The sequence below is a fragment of the Nyctibius grandis genome, chromosome 3 (genome assembly GCF_013368605.1).
Source record: "Nyctibius grandis isolate bNycGra1 chromosome 3, bNycGra1.pri, whole genome shotgun sequence".
NCBI lineage: Eukaryota > Metazoa > Chordata > Aves > Nyctibiiformes > Nyctibiidae > Nyctibius > Nyctibius grandis.
The window spans coordinates 5,682,060-5,707,499 of NC_090660.1; the positions used below are offsets into that span (position 1 = coordinate 5,682,060).

Genomic DNA, 25,440 nt, shown 5'->3' on the forward strand with positions numbered 1-25,440 from the left:
GGATGGGTAGATTTGGCAGGAAGCAGAGACAGGAAGGGGAAGGAGGAAAAAAACCCATGCAGTAAAGATATTATCAGGATTGCCCTCAAAGTCAGGGTTCCTTACCTCATGTAGGATGTCGGAGACAGAGGCTTTGGTTTGGCCCACTGGTAGGGATGTTGTGGCACGGACAGGTACTGCTCGCAGAAGTTTCCTTTCCTGATGTGCTGAAAGCTGAAGTCTTCTGGTGACAAATCGGCAGTTGGCGATATGGTCCCGTGATCCTCGCCAGCCGGTTCAGTTTTGAGAGTCATGGACGGGGTGTGGTCAATGGCGGTCTTCCTCGACTTCATGGGAATCCCATCGTTCATATCTATGGTGCTGTCGGTGGTGAGGGCGTTGATGGCAGCAACGATGGCGGAGCTGGTGTACTGGTTGGTGTTCCCCAGCCAAGTCTCATCCGTGACGCTCACCCGCGGAGAGTTTTGCGGAGAAGGCGTGGGGGAGTGGTGCGGGGAGTAGGAGGTCTGCCGGCCATTGAGGCTGTACTTTCTCTTGTTGCAGGGAGACGGAGGCCTGGAGTTGCGAGCCCCTAGCCAGTTCTCCTCCGTGATGCTCGTCCTGGGAGATGTCGATGGAGAGTGCCTCGGGGAACTGAGCAAAGTGCAGGCCACCATGCTGCGCTGGTAGCCCTCCTCTGTGTCGGTGGTCTTTGGAGAGACACATGGGGACTGCCACGGAGAGGTCTGGGGTGAAGTGTACGGATACGAGTAGTTGGACTCGTAGGAAGACGCTTCGGAGTTGCAGCTTCTGGAAGACAAGCTACTCGCCGGACTCAGGCAAGATGGGTCTCTGTACGCCTCAATGTTTGGTAAGTTCAAAGTGGCAGTGGAAGGTGACCGCTTGGCATTTGGGATGGCTTCCTCAACCTCATCGTGGAAAAACTGGTTGTTGTTATGATGAAGTCCCATATAAGAAGTGATCTCAATTCTAGGGCTCTCCAGTGCTGGAGCTCCATTAGGTCTGATGTTTGGCGGCAGGTAATACTCGGAGGCTCCACTGTCGATGTGTCCTCCGTATCCAGACGGATGGTTTGTCGATGGGACAACGGAAATGACGGGATTTGATGTCTGAAGGCCATGACATGGAGTTGACAATGAGGAATGTGCCACATTTAGAGGCAAGCCAGCATTTACATTTGAAGGTGTATAATTATAGTGTTCTGCAAAAACAAACAAACAAACAAAAAAAGAATGATATGAGGTGCTGCACAAATATACTCACTTAGTAACATACCCAGCTGGAGTGGAGGGACGCAGCACAATACACAAAAGCACAGCTCTACTTAACAACCCAGTCCACAGGTGTGCCACGCTAGGGGAGAAGCTGCAGACTAGCATCCTTGAAAATGCCACTAATTTAACAGCACAAGACAAGCTGTCTTGGGAGGGGGATGTTCACAGACTGAGTTTGTCTCGAGGACACTCTTACGTGAACCTTCAGAGCAAAAAAACGAGTCTTCAAACAACGTTGCTTCAGCATTCAGAGACTGCAGTGCTGCTCAGGAGATGCGCTTTTACGTAAGTCAGCCTAATTCCCTCCCTGAAAAGTTGGAATGCACAAAAAAACACAGGACAAAAAACAAAAGTGGAGGCAGACTAAAGCTTAGAACACGATCAACTGCATTCTGTTAAAAAAATTATACACAACCGAAATTTCCATTACAGCAAGTTTCCAACTGGTTCCAGTTAACTAGGATTTTGGAACAAGACAGATCTATTGACCTGCTCTGGTTTCTGGGACCACTTATCCTCCAGCCCAACTGGCAGAAGCCAGGTGAAGGATAAACATGGATGTCTCACTACTCCGTGACAGCTGAAGTTTCACTGACGTTGCTGGTTATCGCACGTGCCACGCCGAGCGCTGCCAGCAGCGCGCTCTTGGCCAACGCTCTAACCACTTCGTAGCTGCGGGTGTATAAAGGCAACAGCAGTCGACGTGGAAAACCCGGGAGGTGACAGATCACATCACAGCCTTGCACCAATGAGCTCCCTGACCCAGCGCAGGGGAACAACCTGCTCTCCACGTGCTTCCATCCCCGCTGCACTCCGGGGACCAGCATCTCAGAGGTGGTCCGCAGGAGACCACCCCTGCGTCACCTCACTGTCAACCTGCTGAAGGAACTTCTTCAGCTCTGCCTCCCCATCCCGGGGCTGCACGTGTCTCTCTTTGCCACCCGGAGATGCTGGTGGACCGCATGTGGGGAGATGGGCAGCCCTCAACCAGGGGCGACATGCCCTGGTGCTCTGAGCAGTGGTGGGATCAGGAGTCATCCACCCCATGCTTTCTGATACAGGGAGGCTCTGTGTCACCAGCACACATGGGCCAGACCTCCTAATGCCAGTACCTCTTGCCTTACTGGGAAAAGACAGAAAAATCTTTCTGTCAGGGACAACAGCCACTGAACGTTGAGTCTGGGTAATGCTGTTCTGCAGGTTCCTCTCAGCAGGCTGGAAACGCACCCAGCTCCAGCCCCAAGCTGTGCTTGGAGCACATCAGCCTTCCCCGAGGTTTATTTTGGCAGCGGTACTTTCCTGCAGGACAGAGGGAAACTCTGCATCCCCCCTGGCCACAGCCAGTCCACACGGGGAGCTTGTCCCCTTCCCTCCCAGGACGCAAGCTCCCTTGGCGGTCACCCTTGCCCACCTTCCCCAGGGAGATACGGAAAAGCTGTGTTAATTACTGCAGCTGCTATTCCCAACACGACCCGCTCCCCGGGAGCGCCGCAGGTGCAAACGAGCCTCCAAGCTGGTAACACCAGCGCAGGCAGCTATTCTCTTTCTTTTGTTTATCAGCTCAGCCCTCTCCGGTGTCATCCTCCGGCGATCCCGCGCTCGCCTTTCTTGCTGGCAACAGCTCCAAGGCAAACGGTACTTAGGAAAAATTAATGTGCTGTCACAGTTTCACAGCAACTCTGCGATGTGCCAGCTGATGTATGGCATGTCAGGTAACAGTCAGGAACGATGAGCAGCAACACCTTTTGAACTCGCTCTCTAGTCTGCCTTCAGAGATGGGCCGTTTACCAAGGAAAGGTCATTAAATTACACCGCAGCATGCCACAGATAAAACCGGGTTATTCAAAACATGCTGCAGCTTCACACGCTCTTCAAACAACAAGGCAGGCACAACTATGGAGAAAGAGGTGCTACTTTGACAAGGATAATCCAACTGCAGTGGTCACAGCGAGGCACAGATCTGCCTGGTAGATCAGTCCCTTCCTTCCAAAACTAGTCCCCTTTTGTTGCTGCCCTGCCACATGGCCACCGCGCTCGGTGCCACCACAACCACCATCACTTCCCTCTCACTCTCCATGAAAAAAAAAAAACAATGTGGTACAACAGGGGTAAGACCTTCTCCGACTCAGAAACCAGCTCAGAGAAAGGGTCTAAGCAGTGCCTTCAAGGCAGCCCCAACTCCTTCACTGCTTCCTCCAGCTCCAGAGGAAGGTGATGTCCCTGGCACCACATTGCTGCTGGGACACTGGCTAGGTTCTTCTTCCACATACACCCCATGGGCTCTTCCACAGCCCTCTGGCCCAGCGTGTAGGTGGATGGCACTGCTGGGCACCACCTCCAGCCAGTCCCCACCCCACAGCTGGACACCCTGAGCAGGTGACCGGTGGGTTCTGCAGGCTGCCCGGGCTCTGAACCCACCAGGTGGGCTTTGCGCACGAGGTGCAACAGCAGCATCTGCTGACTGCAGGATCGGTGCCTTTAGATCTTTTATTAAAAATAAGTAGGTAAACAAACAAAATAGCAGGGATAATTATTACCTGCGTGAAAAGTACTGTGAACCCAGCAGTTCTCTTAAAATCTAATGCATGACTAGGGTGAAATTCAGACACTAAAGTCTGCTGGAGATCTGCAGTCCAGGCTGAACAGGCAACATAAAGGCTCAGACCAGCCTTTGGAATCCATTGGGGGTTTTTTTTTAAAAAAAAAAAAAAAAGACAGCCTCAAGTGCTCCAAGCAACAAGTTCTCCTAAAGCACATGGCAAGGAATGGCCTCTTTCAGAACCATAATGCATATTTTTAAAAAATGAATTTTTAAAGGGCCAAGAAAAATAATGTGTCATACAGCTTCTCGCACAATAGTACTCAAAATTGAAAGAAGCAAGATCCAAAGCCTTCCAAATATATTTAGGTATCTCAAATTTTCAGGCAGCATCTTGAAAGTATGCCCACCCAGTATAAAAGCCCCAAAGCCAGAACTAGGAACAGGACCGAGTCCTTGGTTTGTGAGCTAAAACCACCAGCTACAACTTCTGAAAAAGCACATTCTTCTCCACAACTTCTGTATTTACAAAATTCATCAAATGCACACCCACAGTCAGCATTCGTAACGTGCTGATGTTTTCCTCACCAGCGTGAATTAGACACGTAGAAATAAAATGCCAGTCTTGAGGGACAGCAGATGGAGGTGGCTACAAAGGCAGGAAACTTCACCACACAATGCAGCTGTGGAGGGTATTTTGATAGTGCTGATAGGGGCCAAAGGAATGTAATGCTTCAACGTGGAGCTGCTGTCACGAACGTGACCCACAGAGGCCCCCAGAACCAGCACACTTACTACCAAGACACTTTCAATAGTGTATTTTAATATCTTGAGCCAAAGCCCAGTATCAGATAGACCAGTGCAGGTCTGCAACACTTCAGTTCCAACAAATCCACTTACATTAAGTATAACTAGGGCAAGAAATTGGATCCCTTGATTTGTGAGCACATCTCACATATTACATTTCACTTGGTGACAACATAAAAAAAATCAGATTTTTTTTTTTCACTAGTTAATTTCACAGAGCAAAAGTTTTATTCCTTTCCATCACTAATGGGCTGATCCTGCAAGGCACTGGGCACCATCAGTTTTTATTTACATTCTTTAAATAGGAACAGCAAATACCTTCAGCTCAGAGGGGCTTCTGAGAAGGTGAGGGCTACTTTACATTTCTAAAGATGAAGCCACGTGTAGGTCTGTGTTTAAATTCATGCTTTCAAAATCGACTAATGGAGTTAGGTACTTCTCTCACTAGGATTCTTGACACTTAATTTCCTTAGGCATCTCCACTTTCCAGGTGTCTAATTACTAGGACACTCATCTGAAAAGGTTGGTGTGAAGCTCTTACAACCACATTTTTCTAAAAACTGAGAAGCTCCTAACAACTATTTGGACACTGACAAGGTGCTATTGGGGAGCATCAGGAAGGGGAACACTATGCCTTCACCTGCATCCTGGCAGGCTGCGATACACAGGCAAGGATTTGGGAACCTGCTTCAATTTAAAGGTAAAAGATGAAGCACACAGAAACAGCCTTACTCTGAGGCTGGGTTAAATCATCTACTTGTATGACAGCTTTTTATGGTGACCAGCTACCACCAACGCCGTAGCAGTCAACCAGGAAACAACAGCTTTCTCTCTCTGTCAATTCCAGGCTTGTTTGCCTCCGTTCCACCTCATGTATTGTTAAAAACCATAAAAAAAGACAGCCGGACCGAGACACCAGAGTTGGGAACGGTGTGACCCGTGATAAATTCAGGCCCGTTATTTTTATTTACGGGTGACCTTCAAGTTAAATCCTGAGCTTAACCAGCTCCAGCTCACGGGGGGAAGGGGAGGGCGGGCAGAAGTGGTTTTTGAACTGGCCCATCTCTGTAATGGGCAAGACCCGGGTCCCCATTTCCACGCTCCGGGGGCGGTGAGGGCTGTGCGAGGGGGTCGCCCCCCGCCAGCGCCGGGCAGCCTGCGGGGACCTCCCGGTGGGTCACACACAGCTGCTGGCAGACGGGGGCAGCCGTGCGAGCGGGCAACGCGGGGCTCTGCGGGGCTCAAACGATCCCGAAGTTTCAAAACTCCCGAGCCGCCTCCCCTTGCAGGCTCGGCCGGGTGCTGCAAGGGCACCGGCGAGGGAGAGCGCCGGGGCAGCACTTCGCTCCCGGCCGCCGCGGCCCCGCTCGCCGCTTCCCGGCGCGGTGGAGACGACAAGCGCCTCCCGGGGCCGGGCCGACCCCGGGGCCGGACGGGACTGCCGGCTCACCCTCCCCCCCCCCCCGGGGGGGATGACCTTCCCCCCTCCCGGCCCGGGCTGCGCAGGGCAGGGCTCCCCGCAGCATCCCTCCGCCAGCACCCCCGGAGCTGCTCCGGCCGCCCCGCCGCGACCCACCTCCGCCACCGCCCTCATCGCTGTGCTTGAACTCGAAGAGGAAATCGAAGTCAAACTCCTGCTCGGCCTCCACGCCCGTCATGGCTCCCGCCGCGACCCCCGCCACGCTCCGGCACCCAGGAGGCGGCGGCGGCGGCGCAGCCACCGGCCCGCCCCGTCGGGCCCGCCCCGTCGCGCCCGGACACCTGCTGCCGGCGGGCCGGGCTGAGCTCCCCCTCGGCGGCGGCGGCGGCAGGGGACTGCCCGCAAGCCCCGGCAAGGCGCAGGACGGGCGGTAACGTGACCCCGGCCCCCACGGGCGGCCTATCTCGCTACCGCCGCCGCCGCCTCTGGTCCGCCCTCCCTCCCGCTGTTGATGTTTCCGGGTCGATGCAAACAACCGCGGTGCCCGGCCCACCCCGCACCCCCCCGCCGGGGCTCGGTCCCTGCAGCGCAGCCTGCGCGCCGCGGGGAGCCCGTCCGAGGCTGCGGCTGCGCCCCCCGCGCGGGGGGGGGGCCGGCACCGGAGGGGGACCCCAGACCCCCGTCTCGCCGGCTCCCCGGAGACGGGATGGGGGGGACCGGGGGTAGGCGGGCAGCGGGACTTCACCTGCTCCCGCCCGGCGGTAATTAACTGCCGCAGGTGCCGGAGCGGGGCAGCAGCGGCGTTTTCCACCCTTGGCCGGGGGGCTTCGCGGGGGGACGGCTCTGCCCGCCCGGCCGGGACACCGGCGTGTCCCCCTCTTCGGTGAGGGCTGCCAAGGCTTCCTCCGACGGTCCCCACCGCGCCGCGCCAGCGAGCCAGGAGGCTTCGCTTTCATTTATTTATTACTTTACTTAGTTGCAGCACCCACTAGTGCCAACTGCTATAAAAAGCGCATTAAAGCGGCACTCATAACGTTACCGGCTGCCTCCATGCGCCGGGGAGGGAAAGGTCCCCGGGCCGAGGCCGCGCACCGGGGGGGGCTTGCACAGGGACCCGGTGACGGTGCGAGACGGCAGGGGCAGGCACGGCGCTCCCCCGGCCTGCCGCCTCTGCCGCTTGTACGGGTTAAAAATCAATCGGGGAAAAATAAATTGGACTCTTTTTTTGTTTAGAAATGCACTTCTGTCAGGTTATACTGTCCCGTTTGAAAGTCTCCGCCAAGCACAGGAGCTCCCCGCCGCAGCAGCTCGGCTCGCCTCGCCTCCTCCCTGGGCTTCAGGCCGGATTTCAAAAGGAATAGTTTTTTAAAGCGGTTATGGAAATGGTATTCCCTTATAAACTCAGGGAATACCATTTTCCAGGCTTACGGCTGAAATCTCCGTTACAAAGTGCCAGGAAAACACAATTTTTTTCCATCAGAGCCCGTTATGCTTTTTCCCCTCCTGGCCGGGACGAGCCGCGCTGCAGCCTCGCCTCTTGCAGGAGCCAGGGGGCACCGGCAGCTCCCGGGGCCGTCGGGGCACCCCAGGGCACGCAGGACCCCTCGTCCCCGGGATGCTGCCAGCGGGCGGCCCCACCGCGGGGATGGGCTTTGCCCCGTCGGGGACGGGGCCTGCTTTGGGGCGCAGGTGAGGCAGCCGCCGGGGCGCCGCCGTGGGGCTGCCCTCCGTGGGGCTGCCCTCCGTGGGGCTGCCCTCCGTCCCTGCTCGCAGCCGCTCCCCCGAAGTGCCGTGGCTGAGTCACCTCAGTGTGCAAGAGGCCTTGGCAGCAGCGGAACCCCTCCGCCCGCGGCTGCCGGGCCGTGCTCGCCCCGGGACGCCGGAGCAGGCCAGGGGTGGCCCGCCCCAGCCTGGCAGAGGGGCCGCGCCGCAGGGACGAGCGTCCCGCTTCACCCGCGCACGTCCGGCAGCCTCTGCCCCGACGGCGGGACTGCCGCTCCTCCCGACCCCTGCCCAGGGCCTACAAGCGGGACAGCCGCCTCGCTGCGGTCCCCAGCCCCCGCGACGCAGCGTCCCGCTTTCACCGGGCTTACCCACCCCAGCCGCCCCTCCGCGCCGGGCTGCCGTCTGCGCCCCATCCCCTGCCAGGGCGCCCCGAGGGGCAGGCGAGGAGGAGCTCCCGAGTACGCGCTGCTCTCGCTCCTTTGCCTCTCTCTCATCGGGTACCTGCGAGATGGGTGAATAGTCCCAAACTCTTTCCGGACAGCTTGATTTGCCAGTGCCATAAATATTAGTGCTGTCAATGGAATATTTCGATTGGCGCCCTTCCCTTGGAGAAAGAGGACAGATGTGCTATGGCAAGGTACAACCGAAGCGATGCCATATGTGGGGACGGAATAACAGCGTCGCGCCAGTTAATAATCCTGTTTAAACCAGTGCCATTAAACTGGGAAGAGCGAAACGAGCGAGGGGGGGGAGCGATGTGCCCCGGCGAGGCCATCCCCGTGCCGCCAGGCGCCTTTGCGCTACCCACCAGCCCAGTCTGAGTTGTCCCAGCTCCCCGGCTGGCAACGCGGGTCCGACAAGGGACCCAGCAGACGGGCTGCAGCCCCTCGGCCCCGGGGGGGATTTAACTTGTACACGGCGTTGACCCACCGGCATTTTTTGAGGCAAAGGACTCCGCACCTCGCTACGACCCAAAGGAAAAAGCGGGGTCCTCCCACCGGGACACTTTGCGAGAGTTTCTTCCAAGGCTAAGCAAGAAATAGAGTATTTTCTTTGATTGTCGTAGTTTGGCAATCAAGGGGCATCTTAATTTGCAGGCAGTAATCCTGATTTTCAGGGCTCCCCTACGTGTTTCCTGGATTGGGTCACACTTTCTGGCTGGCCTCATTTTCTTAGTCCCTTACAAAATACATCAACAGGGAAGAGAACTATCGACGTAGGCTGGCGACACTTTAACACAGGCATCAGAAATGCCACAGAAATAAAGAGGGGGGGATTTTTTTTTTTTTCGACAAGAGGCTCCAGTACACTTTTTGTGTCAGCTGCCTCTGGGTGTAATTTTTTTACAAGTTAGTGAATTCAGTGCCCTTCAAGCCCAAAGCGCTGGAAACGCCGTGCGTGCAGCCCTCGGAGGTCCGAGCGTGCGAAAGGCGCGCAAGCCAACGCTATTAAATACAAAGTAATTAACTTTCATCCAAAAAGGCGCTCGCATGCTTCTAAAGCGGAGCCGCAGTCACAGCCGCGCTTGTAGCTTTTGCATTGGCAGGATCCTGTCAACTGAAATGAACCCCTGGAGTGAAAACATCTGTGTTTAAAATAAAAAAAAAAAAAAAAAAAAAAAAAAGATGGGTCCTGAGCGCCTGTCCAGCTTTCCGGGGACAAACCCGGGGAAGGGAGCCCCGTTGTCCCACGTTGCGGAATAAACACGGCGGACGTGGACGCGACCCCTCCTCCATTTCTTCACAACTTTCTCTGTCCACGATGTGCGGACTCGCTGTGCCCTGCCCAAGCCCCGCAGCCCATTTGAGCCCCAGCAGCAGCAAATTTGCGGCACCACCAGATCGGAAGGAAACTTGGGAGCCCGGGAACAGCACGGCAGAGGGCTGCCCCCAGTCCCGCAGCGGGGAGCGGGGAGCAGTCCCGCACCTGCTGCGGCGCGGGGGTGATGCCCGGCTGCCGCCTGCGGGGTCCCGCTGCCGGGGCCAGGCGGCTCGGGGGCGGCGAAAGGCGCTGGCAGGGGAAAGCGAGGTGCCAAAGTTTCGCCAGCGGGCAGAGCGGTGCTGGGTAACGATGCTCCGGGGGGAGAAAAACGTCCCGACCGGCACAGGAGAGTCTGAAGCCGGTCCCGGCTCCAGCCAAACGCTGCCCCTGGCAGGACCAAGTTCAGCCCGCAGGAGCGGATGCCCGCAGAGCGCTTCCCAAGCCCCGCGCCCAAGATCTGTCTCTCTAGAAACTTTGCCGCTGCCTTTTCAGCGCACTTTTCGCAGCAGGGTTACTACGGGACATCGAAAGAAGTCGCGACAGTGAGCCGGGGTCGCGGGGAAAGCGCTCCCCAGAGCTGGGCCGGCGGCGACGGGGAGCCGACACCCCCGGGGGCGCGGGGGACACGGGGCGGCGGAGCCCCGCAGCCGGTCGCGGCGTGCCCGCCTGTTTCGGTGCCCCGGGGAGGGCTGACCGCTGGTACGGGCGCCTGGCACTGCCCGGGACCCGCTTTTTTAGGAGGCTCCCTCATTTTCCCAAGACCCAGGGCCGGCTGCAGTTACAGGGTGTCTTCTGACCCTCCCCAAAATCAAACCCGGGGCTGGGGACGGAATCCCCGAGACGCTTCGGACCGTTCCCCCCTGACCGGACCCCGCGCGACCTCGCAGCCCCGCCGCCGCGCTGCCCCGCCGGGCCGACACCGGGAGCGGCACCGGGAGCGGGCCCGGGTCCGGCGGGAGGCTGCCGGGAGCGGCGGCGCGGCCGAGGCGGCGCCGTGCGAGAGGCGAAGGAGACACCTATTGGCAAGCGGCCGCCGGCAAACCTCCGGGTCGCCGCGGGGAAACACCGGGGGACACCGCCGCCCGCCCGCCCTCCCGCAGAGCCGCCCGTTACCTTCCTCCGCCGCCTTCATGGTGCTGCCGAGCGGGCAGGCGCCGCGCTGCGGGGCCGCCGCCGGCCTCTCTCTCCCGCTGGCTGGGTCCCGCGACGGCGGCGCGGCGGCGGCCGGCGGGGCAGCGCTTGGCATCCACCCGGCGGGGCGGCAGAGCCCCGGCGCCGCACCCCGGGCCGCTGCCGGCCCCTCGCCGCCTGCCCCGCACCCGCGCCCCCCGCCCGCCTTCACGCCCCGGGGGCCGGGGCCGCGCCGCCCCCGGCGTGGTAGCCGCGCCCGCGGAGGCACAGGAGCTCGCCGCCGCCGCCCCCCCGGGGCCGGGGCATGGAGAGGAGGGCGGGTGTGCGTGGGGACTTCGGAGGCACTGCCCGCGCCGCGGCGGCGGGACGGGGCGGCGGGCGCTGCCCGGCCGCCGGGTGCCGCAGGCGGGGTACGAGGGCGAGTGAGGGTGCGGAGCGGGGAAGTCTCGCTCTGACGCAGGGCTGCGCGCCCGGCGCCGCCTTTTTAAAGCTGGAAAACACCCCCCCACCTCCCTTCCCCTCCCGGCCCCTCTCCCCGCCCCGGCCCCGTGATGTCAGCCGGGCTCCGGCCCCGCCGCCGGCGGGCGGCCAGCGGGAGGCGGGCACCGGCGGGCACCGACGGGCCCGGGCCACCGCGCCGCCCGCCCGCCCCTCCGCGGGGCACGGCAGCCGCCCGGCCCGCCCAGCCCCGGCCCCGCCGCCTCCTGCGGGGTCCCCGCAGCCTGCGGGAACCGGGTGCCCTTCTTGGGGGAGCGGGCGGCGCGCCGGGGTCGCGAAGTGAAGGAAGGGAGGGAGGGGAGACGGGGGAGAGAGGGAGGCAGGCAGGGAGGGGAAAAAAAAAAAGCGAGGCAGGCTCGCATGCTGAAATCATTATGTAAAAAATCGCAGGCTTCCCCCGCTGTGGAAATTTGGAAAAGAGCATCAACTGGCAGGCGAGAGAAAGGAAAATCCCATTCTGCTAAATTACTAACAGACCCGGTGGACTCGGTTTCAGTCGCTCCAGATTTATTATTATTATTTATTATTATTCTGTAAATATCTCAGCAACACAGTTGCATCTCATCACTTCGTAGCGGGGGGAAAGAGAGGTTTCCAATCCACAGCGACTCCTCCTCCCACCTCCGGGATGTCCCGTCCCGGCCCCCCGACGCGGCCGTGACACCCCGGCACAGGCAGGAGCCGCCCGGGCGGGGGCTGCCGAGAGGGGCCGCGTCGCCCCCGCCTCCGCCGCTTCGAGCCCCGTTCCCCTCGCCCCGCGCTCCCCCTTCGTCCTCCCTCTGCCCCCACAGCTGGCAGGAGGGGACCATACTTTCCTGTTGGAATTGGACGGCGGCGTGCGGAGAGTTGGGGTGGTTTTGAGCATATCTGGTGTATGAAGAGAAAAAGAAAAAAATCATAAATCTAGTGCCTGACACCCATATGTGGTTGAAAATAAACCCAACATAAACGAAATCCTGTCTGCTCCTGGGGAACAGGAGGCCGCGGCGGATTCTTCGGGGCGAGCTCTTCCACTAAATCATGGTGGAAGACGGTCCCCACCGAAGAGGAGTGCAGCCCCCCGCCCCTGCCCCGGACCCGGCCGTCCCCTCGGGTGGGGAAAAACCAAAACCAACCCAAAAAGGGCGACGTTTTTCTTTCGAGGGAAACTGAATGGGAAAAAAGAGGGAAAACCCCTCAGCCCCCCAAGCAGCATCGTCCCCAACCCTGAGGGCTCCCCTCATGCACCCGGGGAGCGTCGCCTGGACGTGGCGAACGCGGAGCTCGCAGCCCGCCGCCCGCGCAGAGGTGCGGAGCGGGATGGGCCGGGCCCCACCGCGCCGGGGCGCCGCCAGGGGGCGCTGCGGGGCGGGGGTGGGAGCGGGAGCGGCGTCGCAGCGCCCCCCCCCGACGGCGCGGCCCTGGTGCGGCGCGGAGGCGCTCGGCGGTACCGGCGGGGCGGGGGCGGCTGCCGGAGCTGCCCGACGGGGGTGGGGGGGAGATCCCGGCGTCTTCCCGGGAGGCCGGAGCGGGGCTGAGGCGCGGGGCGGGGGCCGCGCTGCCCTCGGCGGGACTCTCCTTTCCTGCCCGCCCCCCGGCTCCCCGCTGAAATGACGGAATCCCCCGTCTGTTTCCTCCTGTTTAATGCCGTTGCCCGGACCACCGTGGCTCCGCTCCAAGGCCCCGCCAGCCAGCGCAGGCAGCCGGCGGCGGCGGCGCAGAGCGGGGCCCGCGGCCGCCCCCCGCCCCCCTGCCCCTGCCCCGCCGCCCCGGCCCCGGCCCCCGCCGCCCCCGCCGCCCCGCGCTGCCGCCCCGGGGCCGCCCGCCGCCGCCCCGCCTCCGCCCGCTGCTTCTCTTCCCTTTCCCCTGCGCCTCCCTCCCGCCTCCCCGAGTTTGTTTACAGCCGCTACTAGGAGAGACTGTTACACGGAGCTTATTTTGGGAGCTGGTGATGACTAACGAAGTTAAAAGGAGCTTAGTACAGAAAACAACCTTATTTTTAGACGGCTGTTGTTTCACTGGATTATTGTAGCAAACGCACTCTGGCCCTTTTTAAAAGCCACTTCCCAGATGCCAAGTCCTTTCTTCTGCGCCGCCGCTGAGCCGCGCACGCCCGGCCGGCCCCGGCATTGTTTGCTTCGCTTTCCTACATCTCCTGGCTAAACCCTACCCGTAATTGCTATGGCTACAATTGGTCTTAATTAATTTGGACTTTCCAACACACAAGCCTACAACTCTTTCCACAAAAGAAAAAAAGGAGGAAAAAAAAGGGCGAAAAGAAGTCTTGGAGCATTTGGAGCAATGTACGGTGACCTCCAGCGCTGGGTCAGGAGTGACCTGGCACGGGATCCCCCTTGCCTTTTGAGGCAGGGCTAGCTCTTCTGCAGGACTTCTCCTGCCAGGTGCAAGATGAAAGAGGCAGGTTTCTGCCTTCAGCGTCATCTCAAGCAGTGCCCTGGGCCGCAGGGTGACGGCGCTGCCCACTACAGCCGATGTGTGGGGAGAGGTTGGCAGTGCACGATGGGGAGATGTGCCTGGTCCCGCTGCCTCGCTTCCCATCACCCCTCTGCTCGCCATGTAGGAATCACCACGTGGCAGCTCGGGCACTAAGACTAGACACGGGGCTCCCCGTGTCCAAGGCCGATCCTTTCCCGACCAGCCGTAATCTCTTGTGGGTAAATCCCAGCAGAGCTGGTGGGATCTCAGCAGCCTCTGATCTGCCGCATACACAGGGCTGAGCAGACGTGCACATCAGCAAGAACCGCTCCCTTCTCACCAGTGCTGTGCCCTCCTCACCACCATGCAGCCAGCTTTCCACGCGGGTGCTTCTACTGCCCTTCTTTTATCACGGTCCATCCCCACTGCAGAAAGTTGTACGGGCTCCCCAGGCAGTCCCTCTCCATCCATGTGTCACACAGCAAGGAGGAGGGGGGGCGAGATGGTGTCCCCCTTCCCTTGTGCTGCGGCAGAGGCAGCTGTGCTTGAAAACAAAGCGCTTGCTGCTTTTAGCCAGTAATTAGGTTAATTGCCGGGGAGAGTTCGGCTGCTGGGCTCTACCTTTCCGCCTCGGCTGAGACTGAGCGTGGCGGCTTGCGTGTCCACGGTCAGGCTGAGGAACTTGTCCGTGTGGCTGCACGCCGAGGCGATGCTCGTGGGAGGCTCGTGGGAGGCTGTGGGAGGCGATGCCTCACAGGAAGTAGCCGGACCCCAGTGGGGCAAGAGTTTGGGAAGAAGGGGATGTAGCGCAGCGGGGAACAGAGAAGGCCACAGAGTCTCTGTCTTAGGGCATAGCCCTTTTGGGTTCCCACTGATTTCCACTGCCCTGACGGCAGTCAGTTTGTACTGGAGAAATCACAAGAAGAAAAAAATCTGCGTATTGTAGAAGGAAGGAGGGCAGGAGTAGGAAAGGAGCCTTCCCTCCCTCTTCCCATCCAGCGGTGGGGTGGGTGAGGAGTGCTGCCACAGCACCGCGGTACTTCCCACCGTCTAGCATCACCGACGATTGCTGGGCTGCACCCCTCCAATGCTGGAGCTGCTTGTGGCCCCTGCAGCCCTTGTTGGCTTTCCCTGCGCAGCTTGGCCGTCCACACACGCTTCCTCTGAACCGCACGCACCGCTCCTTTTGCTGCGGGAAATCAACATTTTCACATTATATTAAGTCATGTGAGTGTGTGGATTCCCTCCTGCATTTTGCTTTTCTCTCCTTTACTTTGGGCATCAGCAGGCTGAGAGGGATGGTTTGCATGGAGCTCTGTACACAGTAGCTACAGTATTTCTCAGGGAACCTCTAATTCAACCAAAATGCCTTTGTTACCGCCTCACCAGAGGCTATAGGTTAGTAGCACACACAACAGACAGGCAGGGCTGCTGTCCCTGACTTGCACCCAACCTGCTTGCAAGACTTGGGACAAATTGTTTCTCCGCGTGGTGTCCTGTGAAATGAGAATCTTTCAGCTTCGTCTGCACAAAAGTGTTTTGAAGGCAGGGTGGAGGAGACGTCTCTCTCCAATGTCTACCAATACCAAATATTTTCTTACAATAAATGCACAGAATGCCATAATCCAAGATAGGGATCAGAAAAAGCCACCCATGCTCTGCACAGAAATTTTTGTTCTGTTTTGGGCTTCTTGCCCTTACATCCTTACAGCCTTTTATATCTAACATAAAGAATAATGCCCATCTCCTTAGGGTCTGCACCCATCTTTTGGGTCTTGGCAGCTTCAAAAGCATCAGCATCTGTTCAGAATTTCATTCATTGTAACAAAAGATTTATAAGTCTCAAGCCTCCCTAACCAAGTCCCTAATTAAAGTCTTTCTAATCCCCTGCTTTGAAAACTGTAACAAGATTTGCTGGAAATTGAGAGAGCACATGGTCAGTGTTTGCGGCCGGTACCGCACCATTTTGACAACGCCTCCATGAACCTTTCAAGCAAGGCACGGAGCACACCAGAGTGGTGGCCAGCCGCTGCCCGAAGCCACCCAGAGTTAGAAGTTGATGCAAAGGCAGGGGCTGGGCTCAGCCTCCCATCCCCCAGACACAGCCTCTTTCACAGCCTGCCAGAAATCATTTCACCACTTTTAAGGTGCATTGCACTTAGCAGGACAAATGACAGAGGAGGAATTTTGTGTGCTTGAATAATGTTGTAATTTACCTTATAACCGGTCTCATTACGACGCTGAGTGCTCTGTTGATTTACCTGGCTTTTGATTTAGTGGGCTCTTTTTAAACGACTATTTAGGAACGCAGCCAGGGACTGCAGGCAAAGGACCTTAAACCTTTCTGCAGCTACAGTCACCCGTTCAGACACTGACTTTTAAAATCAAGACAGACATCAGACAGCCACACCAGACCCACATACAGAAAGCTGCGACTGAATTAAACCGAGACGTTAGTTCAGAGAAATAATTTGATAATGATACACGCTGCGTCGGTGCCGCTTTGTTTCCTTTTGGGTTTGCCCCTTCTACAAACCCAAATCATGGGCAGGTACGTGCCTTGTGCTCTGGGCGGACCCCTCGCTGCTGGCTGGGGTCAACGTGCAGCATCTCCTCTCCGCGGCTGGTCCGGACCAAGGTGGGTGCCAGCAGTGAGCGGAATCCCGGCTCTGTTGTGTGACCCTGGGCGATTCAGGTACCTCCTTCCCATGACAAAACAACCATCAGAAGTGAAAATACTGATACTCTGCATTTCTTCCTGGACAATACCAATGAAATGTGCAATACAGTGGGTGGTTAAAAAATAAGAGCATGTATAACGCTCTGTTTCTAAAATAGTTCTAAAGAATTGGAAAATTTTTATACTTGTGCAGTGTAGACAGACTTGCAAAGGAGCAGTGACAAAGTTTTCTACCAGACAATGTATTTTAGCTCCAGAAATATTTCCCGTGTTTTAGACTTCGCCAGTTACTGGTACAGAGGGTGGTAACAAGTTTTTTGCCTCACTCAAAAGTACTTAACGAAGGAAAGGCTGGTTGGGTGCACAGGGACTCAAGCTGGCAGCAGAGCAGACCCTTCTCTGGGGAAGGGGAAGGGAAACATCAGATTTACGATGTCTGTGGGAGACTGGGACCCGTGGTAGGTATTGGTTCCTACACACTGCGGGGATGGCGGCTTTCACCTCATCCATCCTCCGAGACGTGGGATCGCACCTTCATTTTCAGGCAGTGCAAAGCCGTTTTTCCAGATGTCTGTTTCATCTGCAGGAGCGGGGTTACCGCAGGAGGCTTTGTGGGAGCGGTGACCCAGGAGGATGGACGCTAGGCCCGGACTGGCTTGTGTGTGCAGCAGTGCTGCTTCACCCGGCAGCCCAGGGGCCAGCGGCCGAGCCTGTGGTGATCAGGTGTTGGGAAAGGCTGCACGTGGCTTTTCCACTGCAAAAGGGGCTCCTTTCCCTCTTGACAAGCCCGTAAGCTCTACATCCCCTGGAAAGCCTGCTTTTAGCGACAGGCCCCTGTAACTCCTTCTCGTCCTCTCCCCTCTGTTGGTAGTTGGTCCTGTCCTGGTTTGGCCTAAACCAGGCCAGTTTTCCTTTCAGTGATTTTTACTCTCAGCTCAGTCTCTTCTAAGTACCTGCACTTTCTGAAACTAACTGCATGTTTTGCAGACAGTGTCTGCTTCTAGGACTGATAACGCTCGAAGTTTGTAGTTATCACTGAGGCACCGGTAGGGATGTTATGCAGAAAGGCTCTTGCTGTCCTTAGTCTTAGAGAAACCAAGGTCACTGCTGAATTCCTCACTGCTTATGAGTGAAGAGCCGAAGGGGGGTCGCACCTGCAGGGAGGAGCGGACAGGGCAGGTGACCCAAAATTGACCAATGAGGTATTCCATCCCATACACGTCATTCTCAGTGTATAGCGGGGGGATCATGAGGGTCTCGGCCTTCTGTTTTTGGGGGTCTCTGCCTGTTTTTGGTTGTTTCTGCTGCTTCGGGCTGCTCCTGTGGCTTGAGCCGTTGGCCAGTGTCCAAGGAGGACTCTGTCCATTTTCCTGCTGCCCCTGATCCTGATCCGAGCATCCCTGAATCCAGCTCTCGACCGTCGCTGGGCCCAGCCTGGGCCTTCCCGGAGCCTGCCCTGCAGTGCCGGTGGTGACATGACCGACATCGGGGGAGCTCGATCTTGGGTTTGTATATATTTGTATATATTTGATTATTTCTATTGTTACTATTATATTCTTTTTCATTATTATAGTTTATTAAAACTGTTTTAACTTTCCAACCTGTAAATCTCTCTCCCTTTTCCCTTTCCCTTTCCTTTCCGGCGGCGGGAGGGTTAGCAGAGAGCGTCTGCCACAGGTTTAATAGCCGGCTCAGCTTTAAACCGTGACAGGTCCCCAAGTGCATCTTCCCCTGGCAACCAGAGGAGACCTAGACTGATCTGATTTACACCAAAGGTGGCATGTGTTGTTGAGCTGTGGTCACAACCAAGCGCCCTGGGGGCACAAACATGTCCTTAGCTGTCTCTGCCAAGATGTGTGCTACAGTAGCATCGCCTCTTGGATCCAAGGCTCCATGTCCCGATGCACAGAACAGGTCCAGCAGTGGTGAAGAACCCTTTTGTAGCCTCCCTCTCTGTAATCAGGGACTGGCCTGTTTCGGACTCTGAGTTCAATGCTGAGAGCACCCTGGTTGCCACATGAAATGAGCAACCCAATGTGAAATCCTGGACTCCCTGGCTGCAGGATAAGCCCTCTTTTCCAAAATCTCAGCTGTGCTGCTATTTGTCAGGCTGCTGCTATCCCTACTGCTCCTCAGCACCAGCCTTGAGTCTTTTCCTTCATTAGTTTCCTCCTGCTCTAGTTCATTAAACTTGCATTTAAATGTGCTATTGGTTCTCCCTAAACGAATAACCTTCCATTGTGTAATATTGAATTCCTCTGTACTAGCCTGTTCCCCCGGCGTCTCCAAATCCTCCTGTAGTCTGGTGCATTCCTGAAATTTATCAGCAGCTTCCCCTCCTATCATGATGTCATCTGCATCTGGACACCCAGCATGTCGCGCCAACCTCGGGCTCGTTTGTAGAAAACTCTTAAACAGAACAAGTCCCGGCACTGAGCCCCGGGAGATCTGGCCTGTTAGTTCTCGTTGTGTGCACGGTCCTATTTATTGCACTTCTCTCTTCTCTAACCCGAGTTTATCCTTCTAATATTGATACTCCAATACTAGTATACTTTTTACTGACCTCATTTGCTGATGCAGAGACAGTAACCTTGTTAAACTCCAGCAAACACAAAATCATTGCTTTAAACTTTCCTGGGCTCACCTTCACAAACTTTATGAATAGGATTTGGACTACTCTAGCAGCAATTTTGACTATGGCCCCTTGTGCCAGATGCTTGCCAACACCAATCCCTACTCCCCCTTTCCCCAGTACTTTCAGCACGATAGGACAACCCAGGGGATGAGAGGTATTGAGGGAGAAAGGAGTTATTTTCCGGGTGATGAAATGAGGTGCCAAGGTTTTATTCACTCACTATGCCAAGGTTTTATTCACTATGCACAATTGAGGAGCATCCTTTACATTTCATGTAAACTAAGTAATGCCGAACTATAGCCCAATGGTGTAAAGCAATACACCCCAACAATACACACTCTTCCCCTCTTATTTTCACCAAACATTGAGCTGCTCAGTCTTTCCAAAGACAGTGGCCTTGGACAGGGATGGAACTTGGAGGTTTTCAGCCTAAAAGATGAAATGATAGGAAACAGCGTGCTATTGGAAATGAAGGGCTATGACAGAGATGCTGAATGCAGATGTCTCCAGCTGCCTGCAGTGTGTTCAATAGCGATGGCAAGTTTCAGGTACAGTATTCAGAGGTACCTAGGTCATGGCTGAATTGCACCAGCTGCAGAGTCGGGGGCATCTCAGTGGTGGGCTGGCTTTTATCCTAACTCCGAGTCTAACTTTGTGCAACCCTGCCTGCTCCGGCTGTCCAGGGATGCCATGGACCTCAGCTAAGTCCTGAGATGCCCCATGGATGAGAAATGCCCCATGGATGAGGGGTTTCTGAGAAGCCCTTTGATCAGTTTGGCAGAGCCAGCAGCTTCTCTTTACCAGGGGGATCATGAAAGGCTGCCAAGAGATTGAGCTTTTAACATATACATTTCCTTCTTCACAGCTTGAATTGTATCTATCATCTTCCTCATTCTTTTCACACCATATTTCATGCACAATGGGTGTTTTCTTTATAGGAATGATTTGGCTGAGGGGACCAGCATCCTGAAACAGATTGCCAGACTCCTATAGTTTGGTCAAAGATGTAAGCGTTTGGTTCTTCATGTAACAAAATGACGTACAAGCCCAAAGCCTTTGTTCCATTAGCTAATGGCAGCAGTCCTGTTTTGTGACATCCCTACATGCTGAAATAGCTATCTTGAAGAACAAATGCTGAAAATTAAAATTTTCTTGAGTCAAGCTTCCTCATTAGCAGCCTGCCTGGCTAGACTCTACCTTATTATTTTTTGCTGGTGTGTAGCTGTAAAGAGAAAACCAAGGAGAAAAATAGGCAATTAAAATGCATTAAATTGATTTCCAAATGAGTATGCAGAACCAGAAAGTCTCAGGAAGAACCCCATCTCTTCTCTTGCATCTGTTGCTGAATGTGAGAGTGCAAATACACTAGCAACTAGAATAAGACATATTTGCAAACATTAGTAGGGTCAAACTTCTATCTAGGATCCTTCAGTCAAATCTCTGAAAATGAGATGTGTGAAGTCATTGCAGTTGCTTGGCACGTATTGCAGAGCAGGACTTTTCAAAGGCCATGCAAAAGTTTTTCAGGATGAACTCCTCAGCCCCAGCAGTTCAAACATGAGACCCTCAGCTCTGCAAAGCCAGAGAATAATTTCCCTCATCGTTAAGAAAAATGCCAGAAAGCACCCGCTTCTCCCAGGCAACTAGCGATAGGACAAGAGGACACAGCCTCAAGCTTCGCCAGGGGAGGTTCAGGTTGGACATTAGGAAGAATTTCTTTTCAGAAAGGGTTATTAGACATTGGAAGGGGCTGCCCAGGGAGGTGGTGGAGTCACCATCTCTGGAGATGTTTAAGAAAAGACTGGACATGGCACTTAGTGCCATGGTCTAGTTGACATGGTGGTGTCAGGGCAACAGTTGGACTCGATGATCCCTGAGGTCTATTCCAACCTGGTTGATTCTGTGATTCTGTGACTCCTCTGCTCTAAACCGTGTTCCAGCACAACAGTGAAAGTACGGGTGTTATGAAATCACACAACCTCCTGACACCAGGCACTGGGTCTGCTCTGTGGCTCAGGTCTCATCAACAGACCGTTCCACCTGAAGTTAATGCAGATATACCAAATGCAAGCCTGGAACAGTTAAAGAAAACCATGAAGATGACACAAATTAATCTCTTCCTCTTCTTTGCTTCCAGGACTTTCCTCTCCCTACTCCCTTCCTCCCAGGAGTCCAATTAAATTTATTTTCAGGTTGCTTTTTAAGCACACTAAGTAAATTACGAAATTAAAGAAGCCTCTCAACTGTGGTGTGTGAGAAGGAGGCTCCTCATAGACGTGTGTGGTGCAAGGGAAAAAAAACTGCATAGACAGACATATGCAGACAGTAACGCCTTTGTTAAGCTAAGAGGTAGAGCAATGGCAGAACCACCTCCCTGAGCTGCCGATGCAGGCTGGATCTATCCACCAGGCTTATTCTGGGGAAGGCAGGTATGAAAAGACAGACCGAAGACTAGGGCTGAAAATTGGTTCATGGGAGTTCTGCTGAAGAATCCATTGCTAGAGGTGAGTCTTTGAGATTAAAGCCGCTGGCACTTAACCGCTGAAGGGCTGCTGCCTGTTTGCTGCCCAGCACTGATGCACTGAGCAGTCTGTAAGAGCTGTGCCACAATGAAATACTTTTCTTGGTGTTTCTCAAGTTACATGAGTCAAAGCTGTCAAGTCTGGAAGTCTGGGATTTGGCTCTAAGTTTTTCTGGCTGCACTCCAATAAGTGGATACAGACTGATTTTACAGTGGCCAGCAACCTCTAGCAGGACAAAAAAAGGCCATTCCCACCCTCACATAGGGTCTGCTCCCACCCCTGGAAAGCTCCTCCACTTGTTGCTGGGCTGCTGAGGTCCAGTGCTGCATGGCGTTCTGGAGCACCTCGTCTGGAGGCTCCTGTCTCCAGTCACTGCTCTCTGAATGCCAACAGGTATAGAGTGACCCAAAGGATTAGACAGAAAGAGGCCCCAGAAATTGTTCATGCACAGGCACATACACACACACACAACTATCATCTCCTCCATTTGGAAATTTGTCTTGAGGAGGGATCTGAAGGTGGTTCAGGGTGACGGCTGCCTGGTTACAAAGCCCAGTAAAAGACACCTCTTATATCCTGGGATTGGCTTGGATGAACAGCCAGGTTAGGGTTTAAGGCTGGTATCAGTGGTAGATCAGAGGAGGGTAAAGGCAGGGTAGTAAGAGATCAGCTTGGGATAAGTATGAAGGGGCCAAAGCATGAGCTCCCAGTTCAGTGATGAGGGTCTTTCAGGAACATTGGTGTGAAGATCTGGAGTGGGGCAGGAGTAGGCAGGGGAAGGGCTGCCAGGATATTGGTTCCTGGACCCAGCCAGAATGCTGGGGCTGGCACAGCAGTCCTGTGGACCTCGATGATTCAGAAGTGGTGAGGAGCGGAACATCTTGCTGAGATGAAACATCCTGCCCTGCTAGGAGCACGGGAATGTGTTGCTTCTGGTGGTTGGCACTACTGGGCAGCAAATCTGGCAAAAAGTGGTCAATGAGCACCTTGATATGAAGTCTGTCCTGACGCTGCTCTCTCCACAGCTACTGAAATGCCATCCATAGGTTACCACAGTAAACGCTACCTGGGGTAGTTTTCTCTTAAGGGCTTTTCCTCCTCCCTTCACCCAATTAAAAGTTCGATAGAAACCACAAACTTGCTTCAGAGGATGAAGGCTCTGAACACCCAAGACCTTTGTTTGAAGCCAGCCTAGATGGACTGTTGTCAGAAACCCCTCCACCTTTCAACACCCGCACTGATAAATTAGCCTGACTTGTGGCGACTGCATCCCCAGCGGCAGACGTTGGGATGATGGTGTTTGACAGTGACTGCACTGGAAATAAATCCTTTCCACAACAGGGATTTCTGTCTTGTCTGCAAGATGTAAGACTAGGCCATTAAGGAAACTTTTCTTTCCCATACCACTGAAACATAATTTTAGAAAACGGCCACTGCGTACCTCGCAGGAGGGGATTTTTTGGTTGGTTATTGTGACAGTGGATGAGGGATTTTACTTATTTGTTATCTTCCACCGCCCCCTTCTGGCTTCTGTAAAAACACCAGCTTTCACGAGAAACTTCCTGCAAATCCAAAGAGTGAGGCAAAAACCTCCGTATTTATTACAGAATCACAGAGTCAGCCAGGTTGGAAGAGACCTCTGGGATCATCGAGTCCAACCGTTGCCCTGGCACCACCCTGTCAACTAGACCATGGCACTAAGTGCCATGTCCAGTCTTTTCTTAAACACATCCAGAGATGGTGACTCCACCACCTCCCTGGGCAGCCCCTTCCAATGTCTAATAACCCTTGCTGAGAAGAAATTCTTCCTAATGTCCAACCTGAACCTCCCCTGACGAAGCTTGAGGCTGTGTCCTCTTGTCCTATCGCTAGTTGCCCAGGAGAAGAGGCCGACTCCCACTTCACTACAACCTCCCTTCAGGTAGTTGTAGACTGCAATAAGGTCACCTCTGAGCCTCCTCTTCTCCAGGCTAAACAACCCCAGCTCCCTCAGCCGTTCCTCATAGGTCAGACCCTCCAGACCCTTCACCAGCTTGGTCGCCCTCCTCTGGACTCGCTCCAACACCTCAACATCTTTCTTGAAGTGCGGGGCCCAGAACTGGACACAGTATTCAAGGTGCGGCCTCACCAGTGCCGAGTACAAAGGGATGTTTTTGATGTTGACTCCGATCTACTTAAGTGCAACAGTCATTCACATAGACCCCGAGACCCTTTTTGGAAAGCGCGGATGCTGAATTAGAAGGGAAAGGATGCAGGTGTTGCTCTGGCTGGGTTAAAAGGGTGGGTGGCGTGTGAAACTCTGCTGGCGTGGAGAGTTGTACAGTCATTCTCTCTCCCCGCCTTTGACTCCCCAGCACTAGTTTACAGCTATTTCAGTCACAAGGCTGTGCTAAGAGACTTCAGTTCTATCAATTAAGTTACACGCTAATCACCTCTGACAGCGCGACCATGCTTTCCATCGACAGGATGAACAACAAGTGTTCAAGCAGTTCATGTGCTGGAAGATGGGCAAAGCAAAGAACTGACTGCCAGGCTCTGGCAGGTGAACTCACGGGGCAATGTCAGGAGGTGGGACCCGTTCAAACCAGTACCAAGCCAGAGGACCAAGTCAGGGCTTTGAGCAGGACAGAAGCACCTGTAGATGTATTTCCTGTACTCAGAAGTGCATGTGTTTGCGTAAGATTGCAGTAATCAGGAGCATGAGAAGAAAACTGAGCGACAACTATGGAATTACACTAACGTTAACCAACTAACTCGTAGAGTGATGACTCCTGAATATAGCAAAAAATCATGCTGTATTTTCATGAAAAAAAAATAAAACACAAGTGAAGCAATCCCTAAGGTGAAGTGCCACTCAAACCAAAGTGGGATGATCAAGTCTCAGGTTAAAAGTGAAGTCCTGCCTTAATGCTTTGTGTAAATGACACCATCAAGCCCCTGTATACCCAAGACTTTTAAGTTAGCAAGTTTACCACCTGATGAAAGTTCTGCCTCCTTGTAAGAAAAGGGTACAACTTCTTTTTCCACCAAGTTACTCAGGGGAGGTCCTAGGACCTTCCTCCTTACATACTGGCTCTAGCCCCATCTCACTATTTTTGTCATCTTTCCTCACTTTCATCCATTCTCAGTGATGGCAAAACCTTTTCCCTTGTCAATCTCTTAATTAACGGGTAAAGGGGCTCTTTCCCTCTCTCTGAATAACCTGTATCATCTTCTCCAGCATCCTGCTCAGGGCCCATAATGTGATACCAATAATGATTATCTATTTCATAGAATCATAGAATGGTTTGGGTTGGAAGGGACCTTAAAGATCATCTAGTGTCAACCCTCCTGGCACGGGCAGGGACACCTTTCCACTAGACCAGGTTGCTTGAAGACCCATCCAACCTGGCCTTGAACACTTCCAGGGAGGGGGCAGCCACAACCACTCTGGGCAACCTGTTCCAGTGTCTCACCACCCTCACATGAAAGAATTTCTTCCTAAGATCTAATCTAAATCTACCCTCTTTCAATTTAAAACCATTCCTCCTCGTCCTGTCACTCCACGCCCTTGTAAAAAGTCCCTCTCCAGCTTTCCTGTAGGCCCCCTTCAAGTACTGGAAGGCTGCTATAAGGTCTCCCTGGAACCTTCTCTTCTTCAGGCTGAATAGCCCCAACTCTCTCAACCTGTCTTCATAGGAGAGGTGCTCCAGCCCTCTGATCATCTTCGTGGCCCTCCTCTGGACTCGCTCCAACAGCTCCCTGTCCTTCTTTTGTTGGGGGCCCCAGAGCTGGACACAGTACTCCAAGTAGGGTCTCATGAGAGAGGAGTAGAGAGGGAGAATCACCTCCCTTGACCTGCTGGCCACACTGCTTTTGATGCAGCCCAGGATACAGTTGTCCGCCTGGGCTGCCAGCACACGTTGCCGGCTCGTGTTGAGCTTCTCATCAACCATCACCCCCAAGTCCTTCTCCTCAGGGCTGCTCTCAATCCACTCTCCACGCAGCCTGTATTTGTGCTTGGGATTGCCCCGACCCCCGTGCAGGACCTTGC

General features: G+C 54.9%; 1 protein-coding gene across 6 annotated transcripts in view; it reads right to left on the minus strand.

The window, feature by feature from the left end:
• Positions 1 to 10,772, minus strand: part of NFATC1 (nuclear factor of activated T cells 1) — a 116,338-nt gene extending 105,566 nt beyond the window's left edge. For 5 of the 6 annotated variants that reach the window (XM_068395915.1, XM_068395913.1, XM_068395912.1 and 2 more), the window contains exons 1-2: positions 6,197 to 6,359; positions 106 to 1,201 (exon numbers count right to left, since the gene is read on the minus strand). In XM_068395915.1, the coding sequence (XP_068252016.1) occupies positions 106 to 1,201; positions 6,197 to 6,278 (1,178 nt within the window). In that variant the 5' untranslated portion in view covers positions 6,279 to 6,359. Of the gene's footprint in view, positions 1 to 105; positions 1,202 to 6,196; positions 6,360 to 10,639 lie in introns of those variants that run through there. The other variant, XM_068395911.1, reaches the window with a different exon arrangement.
• Between the last annotated feature and the right edge of the window lie 14,668 nt (positions 10,773 to 25,440).